Below are 11668 nucleotides of genomic sequence, written 5' to 3'. Positions count from 1 at the left end.
CCTTACCCAGCAGTGAGCCAAAAGGTGGCAATTCTGCTTGTGTTCCTTGTGGACCTCTGAATGTAGTTTCAGTTCCCAGTCTAAGAAACAGTCTGTTGAAAAGATGGAGGAAAGATGTGCAGCATCAAACTAGCACTACAGAAATCTCTTGCTAAAACATCAAAATGTAACATGGCATAGAGTAAGATAAGACAATGTATTTAATATAATAAGGAATGGAATCAAATCAAATCAAATCAAATCAAATCTTGTCTGCTCTTTTGTCCCTAGGTTCACGTAGTTCAGTCTTTTCCATTCAGGTTGCTCACATATTTTTTCTTCTTCCCAGGAGAGTGATAGGGACACCATCTCCATTTGCCAAAACCCTGCTTTTTCCTCTATTTCTCCCATTTTTCTTTGCTAGCTTACTTCATCCCACCTCTTGAAGTACCCAACAAGATGGGGAGACCAAAACAGTTTCAAAAGCTGGTGTACAACATGTGCCTTAAAGTATCATTAGATGTTTTTACACAACCAACTTTGAAAACTTTGAACTATCTCACACCAGCTATGATCCTTTCCCAACCAGACTGAAAAAAACCCACGGTATTTCTGTGGGTCAGGATCCAACCCAAAGGTCCCTACCAAGCCCTGTGCAATGGCTGGATGGGAGTGCTCTTGGGGAAAGAGTGCTGCTGCCTCCATCCCTCTGAGAACCAGTCTTCTTACTATAAACAAACAAGCTAGGAGTGAGTTCTTGCTTTGATCGTTTGTAGTTTTGGATACTCCAAGGTCTGTGCCTAGCAGGAAATTAGTCAAACATCATGAGAAGCTACAAAAGCAAGCAGAGAGCCTATCCAAGCCTCAGATGTTATCAAGGGCAGAGGTGAGTGAAGACACTATTTGGATAACCCTTGCTCAGGCACCACAGCTCAGGCTGACGTTACAAGGCAAATATTTATCTATGGCCTAAACAAAGTCAGTGTTTCAAAACTTTGTTCAAAATACTGCATAAACCTGAGCTGTTTCCTTGAACTTGTCTCAGAGAAGACAAGATCTTGTGTCTAGTACCTATGTGGGCTGTTCTCAGGAGACAAGCAGGAAGAAAATGAAGCATCTGACCTGCTTCCTGATTTTGTTCCTCATTTCTGGAGTAGGAAGCTTTGATCTTGTTATCGATGAAATCCCAGATGTGAGTATTTCAAGGCAGGCCTAGATATCCCTTCCTTGCTGAACTCAACAGCAAAGCTGCAGCTGGCTTTGTTGAGAGCAGTACTGGGTCATTGCTTCTATCTCATGAATTCTCTTCTACTTTTAGCTGTAAATGAGATTGTTCTGATAATTGTTTTTCACCTCTCATTTGTATTGTTGCTTTCTTAATATTATTAAACTTGGGATTGCATGGGCATAATTCCAAGTTTCCTTTCCAGCAGGATTCATATTTTCACCTCAACCTTACCTTTTTTTGGTTTAACCTTTAAATATTCAGGTGGGCTTCTGTGTTCAGACCTTCAGTATATTTTATATCCTGTTTGCCTGGAATAATCAGAAGCAGCACCTGGATATTTTTGTGCGTGGGGTCTTCTGTCTGGACCACTATGAACTTCAGCAAAGCTTCATATGGACTCAGGGTTTTGTTAAGAGGAATTCAAGTATGGAGTTAAGATTCCATTGACTGTGCGTTCCTCAGCAGAGGGATGAGATAATTTATAGAAGAGTTGATTATTTTTTAGGATAACACAGTGGTAAAATCAAGTATAGGTTTAGCTCTGACTCTGGAGCTGAGTCCTAATTTAAACCCCTAGACTCAGGTGAACTTAGATCTGGATGCCCATACCCATTCCCACACTGCTATATTGCAATATTTCTCTGAAGTCAGCAGGGATAGTGTGAAGCTTTCTTTTCCTTTGCAAAATGAACAAAACGAGTAAGTAACCAGGGATAGCCTTCTGTTCTTTCTTCTTACAGCACATATCATGACACAGTGAGATTTTTACACTGGTTTTGTAATTTCCAGGAAAAATATTCCAGGGCTGTGATTCTTTCTAACTATAGATGCAATATCAATTTAACATTAATGTGCTTAAACAATTTAAGTTCATTTTGTGTAACTTTTTTTTTCTGTATGGTTGGACTAAATGACCTTTGGAAGTCCCTTCCAGCCCAAACCGTTCAATGATTCTGTATCAGTTGGAAAGCAACTCATGTACTTAACACCTTTATTGCCATAAATTTAACTTTGGACAAAATTTAATTCAGAGCATTGCTGTGTTGTAAGAACCACACTTCTAATTGTATCACAGCAGCTTTGCACCTGAAAAAGATCTGCTGTTCCTTTGCTGCCAATGGGACAAGCTTAGTTCTCAAGTGTATTAGTAGAAACCAGATGTAATTTCTACTGCCGTGGTCTCTTTTAGCCGTGGTCTCTTTCTCAGTGGGGGAGGGAAAGCAGAGCCTTTCCTTTCAAACCACCACAACTGGTTTGAGCAGAAGTTCTCTGAATTTCTGGTTTAAGTGACATAGCTATCTGTAGTGCTGTAGTTACCATGGCTAAACCCATCTTGATGATAATCTGCCTCTTGCTCTTTATGGTCGTTTCAGTGTGTTAAATATTACTCCTTGTTTGGGAAGGAAAGGTTGTAAAATGGTGGTAAAGGTCATGATCTTATAAGAGTACTTAGAGCTAGCTGACCACAGAGGAAAACTGAAGGTGTGAAGATGCAACATTTTCATTTGAGATGGTTTGTGCCTCTACTCCTCATTCGCACCAAGAGGAGGAAAATTCCCTTTGAAACTGTCAGAGTGCTAATCAACAATCAAACTATAAATCAAACAGGCAGCAGCAACACCTCTTTCTTTCATCCTTTCTCCTCTAGGATGTGCAAGACCTGATTGACCTAGAAATTGATGGATTCCCTTCAAGCTCCAAGACGAGAAATAGTAGGCACCAGGTACAGTACCCAGAAATGCATCACACAAAAAAACCAACCAACCAACCAAACAAAAAGGAATCTCTCTCCAGGTGGCTTGCTCCATGTCAGGGGTAATGAGTGTGCAAGCAGGTGGGACCAGCAGGTTGTTTATGCATTAAGTTTTTCATAACTTTGGTCAGGATAAAAACTGCTACTATCCTTTATGCAGTACCTGGCACAAGAAGATTTTGTTCTGTATCTGCTGTCCTGAAGTGCCATAATAGAGATGACAAACAATGGAGATACTTGTCTGTCTAACTTCATGTGTGAGAAAAATCCCACTGATAATGGTGAGGCTTTGCCATGAGAAAATGGGGAAGGACTTCAGACGCTGCCAGTGTAGGCTGACACCGTTTGGTCCATTCATTCATATTTAAATAAAAAGAGTGTGGCAAAGCATCACACAGGCAATGAGCTGGTGGAGTCTGAAACCAGGGAAGATGTACTTCTAACATGCTGTTGGTTTGCAGGTCTGTTGGATTCTGAAACAGGAACATTCAGAAAAACATTGTAGAAATTTTCTTGCATTTTGCACAGTAGCAATTAACAATAACCATCATGAAATCAGTTGTTTGAACATATTAACTTTTATTACACTGCATGAAGAAAGTATGAAATCACAGAATCATTTAGGTTGGAAGAGAACTTTAAGATCCAACATTTTATGCAGCACTAACAAGATCACCACTAAACCATATCTCTAAGCACCACATTTACACTTCTTTTAAATCCCTCAGTGGTGGTGACTCCACCACTTCCCTGGGCTGCCTGTTCCAGAGGCTGACAACTCTTGGTAAAGAAATTTTAACTAATGTCCAAGGTAAACCTCCCCTAGTGCAGCCTGAGGTTGTTTCCTCTTGTCCTCCTTATACTTGGGAGAAGAGACCAACCTTAGCTTGGTACAAACACCTTTCAGGTAGCTGTAGAGAGTGGGAAGGTATCCTCTGAGCACCCTTTTCTCCAAAATAAATAACCCCAGTTTCCTTCTCCTAAGACTTGTGTTCTGGACCTTTCACCAGCTTCTCTGCCCTTCTCTAGACATATTTCAGCACCACAATATCCTTCTTGTAGTGAGGGGCTCAAAACTGAACCCAATGTCAAGTAAAAGGGGGCAATCACTTCTCTAGTCCTGCTTGCTACACTGTTTCTGGTACATGCCAGGATCCTGTTTGCCTTCCTGGCCACCTGAGCACCTGAGCTCGTGTTCAGCCAGCTGTCAACAAACACTTCCAGCCCCTTTCCCATCGGGCAGTTTTCCAGCTACTCTTCCCCAATCCTGTAGCTTTGTATGGGGTTGTTGTAACCCAAGTGCACATCTACATATGGCACCAATACAGAGATGTTGGAAGGAAATGATGGCCTGAAGAAGTGCAGCTAGAGAGGACTTCTGGTTAGATCACGATGAAATTATTTATATATGTGGACAGGGCACCTTGGAACATGGTTTAATGGCCATGGTGGTGTTAGGTTGATAGTTGGACTCTGTGATCTTAGAGGTCTTTTCCAACCAAAATGGTTCTATGATTCTATGAAATACTGCTCTGGTAAATGTGAGCTCTCTTGATTCTCATTTATGCTAAAATCTTCTCTTTTTTTCCCTGTCAGTAAAATGGGTGCTCTAGGCCTCAGTAGATTACATTTACATTCTGTCTGAGGCCCCTTTCAAAAAGGCTTGGGATAAAGAATAATGTTTGCTTGTGCTTAACTTCAAAGATGCTGGGAAAGCCAACTTTATTCAAGAGGATCTTTTGCTTTCACTATATTTAAGAAGCTGAAGAAAGGTAGCACAAGAGCTTTGTGAAGGACAAGATCCGCTCTGATCATCTCTGAGGTTCAATAAGGTTACTGTTTTAGCATTAGATTTTTCTACAGTAAGATCACTAGCCCACTGGCAACAAGACAACAGAGCTCCTCTGCATACCCTACTGGTTATCTCTAAATAGGAATCATTGTTTTCTAGGTCTGTCTTTTTCTTTTCCTTTTTTTTTTTTTTTTCTGGTGGAAAACACCCTCTCCTGAGTAATTCCAGAAATACTGTGTCTCAGATATGTGATGGTCCTCATGACCACAGAAACAGGGGGCCCCATGGGCTGGAATGCAGGTAACCTTGTGAACCTCTATATAGAGGTGCACTACTGTTATCTCTGTTTCGGAGATAACGGAGCTTCTGTTTAGACTATGAGGCAGGATGTCCTACAGCATGTCCCCCAGTCCTGGTCCTGATATCTAGCTCTCCAGAGCCAGGTGAGATCACACCTCTTCCTTATTGCTCTGCCTACCTGCTCCTGTACCAGTACAGAAAAGAAATACAGAAAGAGAGAGAGGGTGGGATGAGCTGCCTGGAGGACCCTCAAGTTGCCAGGGTATAAATCAGAAAGACCAGGATCCATCTACAGCACTATGAAGAAAAAATCTGCCAAGCCTTAGGTTTGAAGTTGCTCTTCTTGCACCTCAGTGTAAGGTGTCTGAAGAGGTTGCAATGAAACTGTAGTGTGTTAAAATCTGCTTAGGAAATTGCTTCCATGAATACATGTGAATCTATAAGGAAACAGCACCTCAAACAACTGAAGGACATGCCAGGTAGATCTCATGTTCTTTCTTGTCTCTCATGCTGGGCATCTGCTTTTCATCCTTTTTTGTGCCCTGATGAAGAGTAATTTCCTTTGTATTAGATATAACCTATCTGAATCTGCTTTTCTTGTTTTATTAATTCACACCTCAGAAATGCAACTTGAAAGCAAAGGCAAGGGAGGCATCCCACAGATGATGTAAAACATGCAATCTCTTATAAGGATTAAGGCGTCCCTCCTCCATGGATGGGACAGGAGGAGTCAGGATAAGTTAGCTTGAAGTATTCAATATATTCTTGATGGTAAACTGCATAGTAGTTGCAACATTCATACACAGTGATTTGAACAAAGATGATTATGGGGAGATGTTTGCCCAGATGTGAGAAGATGGATCACAGTACCTGAAGATAGGGCCCAGAATCTGTCAAGACCAGATCTTTAAACATTTCCTGAGGCACATGTGGTCTCCACCCTAACTAACAATCTGCCACACGTTAGATGTTTCACAAGTTACTTTTTCTATGCGGTGCAGTCATCACCAGATCTGGATGTGGTTTAAAGGCAAGGATGAGCCATGAGCCCTTGTGCCAGAAATAACACAAGTCTCATGTGCCACAGGAGTTGCTACAAACCCCATGGTCTCAGTAACCACAGCAGTGCTCAAACCTGAAGGATAGCTATCTACAACTCTGTCCTTCTGACCTGTTGGAGTGGCTGCCCTCTGCAATCTTTGAGATCCTAAGAGAGTGGTTGGCCCACTCTATGTCTGACCTCTAACAACAACAGTGTGAGTCACTACATGTCCAAGTGATAAGCTCACATTTCCATCAGGGCTTCTCCCTTCTCCTCCCACTTACAAAAACAAACAGGAAGAAAACCTGGGCATCTTAAAAGCTTTAAGCTCCATTTGTAATGTGAGTTGGGAACTGAGAGCCAGAAAAGTACCATAAGAAAAAAAATCATGTCTGTACTAAGGTCCTAGTCTTCATCTTTTCAAAATTAAATTAATCTCAGTTGAAGATGATTTAATCTTAATTTTTATTCATTCTGGTGGTGCTTCTTATGCCAAGCATACGTGTGGGGACAACAGTCATTCTTCATTGTCCAGTTCTTTACCAGATGTAGAGGATCCAGTTCACTGTACAGTGATGTTTGTGGGATGTCAGGATGGATTGAAGAAGGATCAGTCCATCAAGCTTTGCAGAGGGTCTCTGGAGAGCTGTAAACATTCAGATCCTGAAATTCTGGTCTGAGCCTATATAGATAGCAAATAAAAACCCACACTTGTTCTCAGGCAGGCAGAAATCCTGCAGTCTCCCCTTGGCTTTAAAGGATCCTTAAAATAATCACATTAACATGATCTTGCTAGGACATGTTTCGTCTCCTATGTAGCCCAAGATTTTCCTAGTATCAATTGTCTTCAGATTAACTTAGTAAGTAAGTATGGAGCAAGCCTTATATGCACCACATGACTAATAGAGTTTTCATGAGAATCTTCTGTGGCTTTGGATCCTCTTGGATTCACATGCTACTGAAACCTGAGATGAGATGTTTTGGTACATTTTTTTGATTTAGTCATCAGTGGTGAGGCACTGGAACAGGTTATCTAAAGAGGTTGTGGATGCTTCGTTCCTGGTAGTGCGCAAGGCCAGGTTGGATGCAGCTTTGAGCAACTTCATCTAGTTGAAGTTGCCCTGCTCATGGCAGGGGTGTTGGAACTAGATGACCTTTAAGATCTCTTCCAAACCAAGTAATTTCATGGTTTTGTGATCTGAAGTTCTCTTCCTAAGTTCCTGCTCATCAACAGTGGAGTTGAGTTCAGTGAGTTCAGTTGCCTACATGTATGGATCATACACGTATGAGAAGAGACTCATGAACCCCTGGAGACCCCTATGAATGTCAGGGTGGTACCCTTGGGCACTGCCAGTGGCACTGGGTACTCACTGCTATAATCAGCCAATTCCATTTGGGACAAGAGTCATTAAACCAAATGAGGAGATCTATTTTCAGATGAAAGGCATCATTGACTGTGAAAAGCTGAGCTTACCTGGCTGCAATGATAACACCAAAGCAAATACCTGCATTAAACTGTTGCATCTTCCCCTGGAACTAGGTGAGCCAGGGAATACAGGGAATTAAACAGAAGTATTCAAATGGCCACAAGATGTCACCACCTCTTCATAGAAATTTCCATGGAATATTCGTAGGAGGAGGGCAGGGGGGAACTCCAACAATTTCTGAGCAGCTTCAACTCCTGTAAGCAGTGCATATCTAAATGACTTTACTTTTGTGTATAAATCTAATAGCCATTACACCAAAAGGGGGGCTTATACGTGCATTTGCATATAGCACAATAACACAAACAAATTCTATAGTGTAAATGAAAACTAATAGAGCTTTTTCCCAGAAAAAGCAAAATGATGATTTTTTTCTGTTAAAAGCGAAGGTTTCTGAGCATGACTTTTTGCCAACATGTTTTGCTTTCAGGAGGAAGGTTTTTGTTCTAGAAGAGAGTGTTTTCTGTAAGAAATTAAAAACACAGGAAGATTGCTGTCCTTCTATTTCTGATAGCCTCTAAGCCACAGCTGGGAGATTGTGTGCTCCAACATCTCATGTATAAAAAAATAAGACAAAATCAATATGCACACTACGCATAAGAACTCAAACCATTTCTCATCATCTTGGAAAGCAGCTTTTGGATGTTACTGCTCTCTGATCCCTGTCTGTAAACAGCCACACTCTGTGTTTTTAGCTTTGCTGAAATGCATTATCCTTTTATTCTTTTCCAGCGAAGCACATCTGACTGGGGATATGTTGGAGACCTGGTGAGTATTTTTCTCCCTCTGTGGAAAATAATACTGAACCAAATGATTACTAGTTAACCATTTTTTTAAAAAATCAATCCTTTTGTTTGTTCAGTTCCTTGTTTTTATGCTGGTTGGGTATTGCCCATTTTCTTTAAACAGAGTACTGTTTGCACAATGCAGTTTATACAGCAGCTCTTGGAGGGAGAAGAGTATGGTAAATATGAAGAAATAAGCCTCAAAAGTGACTAGACAGAGCCAACGTTTTAATACACCAGCTTCATACTCTTCTCCCACTGCTGTGCTTTAACCATTTACAAATTTAGATCCATACCAGTGCTTCAGGTCTCCTTTGTTTAGGGTTTTTATTGAAAATGTAACCTCTTTCCTCAGTATGTGATGTTGAGGATTACTGTGGACCCTTCCTTCTATTATGGATTGCACCACAAAGTCATTCCAAGGACTGGTTCCATGGTCAAAAGCAAGGAAAGCATTCCAGCTTAACAAATTCCCACCTTCAGCTGAAGTGTTACAGTGAACTATATAGACAAAATATATAGGCAAAATTGCCAGGTAAAATATGGAGGTGTCCTGGACTTGAGTTCATGTTCCATCTAGCTGCCAAATCATAAGGAGGAGCAGTTGGGGGGAAAAAAAGGGAAAAAAAAGTCACTGAGACTATAAAAGGGATTGATGCTGCACATTTTCTAGATGTGACCTAAATTTATAATTTTGTCAATTACAGGTGGAGGATGATGACAAGATAGGTCTTTACAGCTACAAAGTTCAATCCACTATAACATCAAGGTTGGCCAACACAATGATCCAGGCCAAAATGGTGAATAATGCAAACAGACCTCAACATATAGTGTTTGATGTGCAGGTCCCCAAAGGAGCTTTTATTGACAACTTTACCATGTAAGTAGTGGGCAGGCATCAACCTTGTGCTCTGGCAGGATTCAGTGTGGTGGGAGGGAAGTATATGTAAAAGTAAAACTCCTCTTACTGTTTCTCAGGTTCAGGTTAATTTTGGCAGGCCTCCTCAAAGGAAAAAAACCTAATGTCATCATACTGTCTGTCCCTCTCTTCCTCTCCAATTGGGCCACTGGCCAACATCAACACAATTTGACAAAAGGACAGAAGACTCAAATAAACTAAGCTCCTACCTGTCTTGTGCAGGTTGGCGCCAGATCAAAGGACACAGAGAGACCCAAATTAGAGCTCTCACTGAACAGAAAGAAAGTAGTATGGTTCAATATCTATTTAGAGTGGCAGCAGGCAGCTTGCTGGCTAGAATACATGTCCTGATGTGTGTTCTGAAACAGCCGTGACAGCAGTAACTGCCTGCCCAGAATGGGGAAAGTGTGAAGGAAGTGGAGGAGAGCAGATCCTCCTCAGAGTACAAGTGGTGTTTATCTGAAATAAAAAAGCAGGTAGGGGAAAATAGATACAGATCTAGTGGAAACCAGACTTCATTACTTTTGGGTTCAACAAGAGCCTTATTATTCCATTTTCCACCAGCTTAGATTTCACTGATGTTTTTCTAAAGTGAAGAAACAGTCTTTGATTGTGAGACTGTTTCTTTTACAAACTGACTGGTCTTCTCTTTCCTAGGGATATCAATGGGATAACATTTACGAGCCAAATTCGGGAAAAATCTGAAGCCAGAAAAATGTACTCTCAAGCAAAAGCCAAAGGCAAAGCTGCTGGAATAGTAAGGTACCAAGATTTTGGCATATGGGTATTGCCTAAGTATTCACAGGAGAACTGAAGTGGCCCATCCCAAGAGGAGACAGATGAGCAGGCATGCCTAGGAAGAAAAGAGGATTGCTTGCTTACAGCAGGTCTGATACTTGATTATCAAGGACTTAATTGTGTTTCTGATTTCAGCCTGATAAAACATCCTGTGCTATCAGACAGCTGCAGTTCCCTGATGTAGCCCAGGGTTAGAATCAGACCCAATAAATACATAACTTTAACCCAAAATGCAGACACCACACACGCACACTTATTCCTTGTATTTTCTCAAAATAACCCCTTTTCAGGAGCAATGCTTTGGATATGGAAAACTTCAAAACAGAAGTGAACGTGCCCCCAGGGATGAGGATCCAGTTTGAACTTCACTACCATGAAATGATTCGAAGGAAACTGAGCTCCTATGAGCATCTTATTTCTGTGAAGCCAGGACGCTTAGCAAAACACCTGGAGGTAAAGCAAAGCTGGGGTGTGTAGGCAGCATCCCACAGGTGAATCCTCACTGAGAAACTAGACAAGGTTGCTGCAAGCCCCCACAGCAGGACACTTCATCTACAGATCCTTCCTTTCATATGGCCCTGATACAAATAGACTCAAAGTCACTGTGTGGGTCAGCATGAAACACTTTGAACCAGGAGTTAGGTAGCTACATGAGTGAGGAGAAAATGTGTCCTGCCTCTTCTCCTACTAACACAGTTGAGCATCTCCCTAATCATGACTGACTTGCATCAAAACCACTTGGTCCTATATGTATCCTTGTGTAAACTTCCCCTGGCTAAGGGAAAATAAACAAGGTTGGTGGTTTATTTTGAAACAGTGCTTTTCACAATAATCCCAGCTTCATGAGATACTATCCTATGAGAACAGATGTTCTCTGAATGACAGTCCCTTCACAACCTCTGCCCAAAGATTTGTCTTATTCTCTTTCTTACACTCGTCCAAAGATGTCCTCCTTCATCTGTCAACAAACACAAGATATAGGACTAGCTGGACATTTCTATCTGGCCATTCTTATATTCCTGTTTCATAAATGTCTTCTTCAGCTTTCCATGGCTTCAGCACAAGTTGAATATGAATGTTTGCTGCTCACATATCCTTGGTGCAGGCTTCCAGAGGCCCAAGCTAGTACTACTGAAAAGGGCACCATGTTCTGCCCCTGGTAGCTTTATTGAATATCGAGAAACATAACCAGGAAACGGCCTCATCTCAGGATGACAGGATAAACCTCTTTGGTTTATAAATCCAAACAAAAAACTACTCTCTGTGCTGTCCAAAGCATAAGTAGAGAGGGATAGAACTCATCACCAGGTGCTCCTTCAGGCCTCCTAATCTGAGGCAGTGCTGAAGCAGAATCACTTCCTATTGCTTTCAACACAAATGATGGTATCACCTTTGACTCCAACCCTACCATGAGCCCCAGGAGGTGAGAGAGAGAGAGGGGAAGAACAATTATATCCACCCAGTTCTCTCTTTTTTTTTTTTTTTCCTTTTCACTGTGGTCTGCTTTCAGCATTGCATGGATCTCCATGCAAACGAGACTAGCTCTGCTGGAGCATTCTCAAGGGCAGCCCATCCACTAAGTGAAATT

General features: G+C 41.5%; 1 protein-coding gene across 1 annotated transcript in view; it reads left to right on the top strand.

The window, feature by feature from the left end:
* Positions 1-979: 979 nt before the first annotated feature.
* The window catches only part of ITIH2 (inter-alpha-trypsin inhibitor heavy chain 2), a 31821-nt gene continuing 21132 nt past the window's right edge, over positions 980-11668 (top strand). Inside the window, exons 1-6 of the mRNA XM_009900250.2 lie at positions 980-1171; positions 2856-2930; positions 8311-8346; positions 9071-9243; positions 9940-10044; positions 10371-10533. Coding sequence (XP_009898552.2) covers positions 1088-1171; positions 2856-2930; positions 8311-8346; positions 9071-9243; positions 9940-10044; positions 10371-10533 — 636 coding nt within the window. The 5' untranslated portion in view covers positions 980-1087. The remainder of the gene's footprint in view (positions 1172-2855; positions 2931-8310; positions 8347-9070; positions 9244-9939; positions 10045-10370; positions 10534-11668) is intronic.

Source organism: Dryobates pubescens, chromosome Z, assembly GCF_014839835.1.
Source record: "Dryobates pubescens isolate bDryPub1 chromosome Z, bDryPub1.pri, whole genome shotgun sequence".
Taxonomy (NCBI): Eukaryota; Metazoa; Chordata; class Aves; order Piciformes; family Picidae; genus Dryobates; species Dryobates pubescens.
Note: the sequence above shows the minus strand (reverse complement) of the source record. Positions and strands in the feature narration are given on the sequence as shown.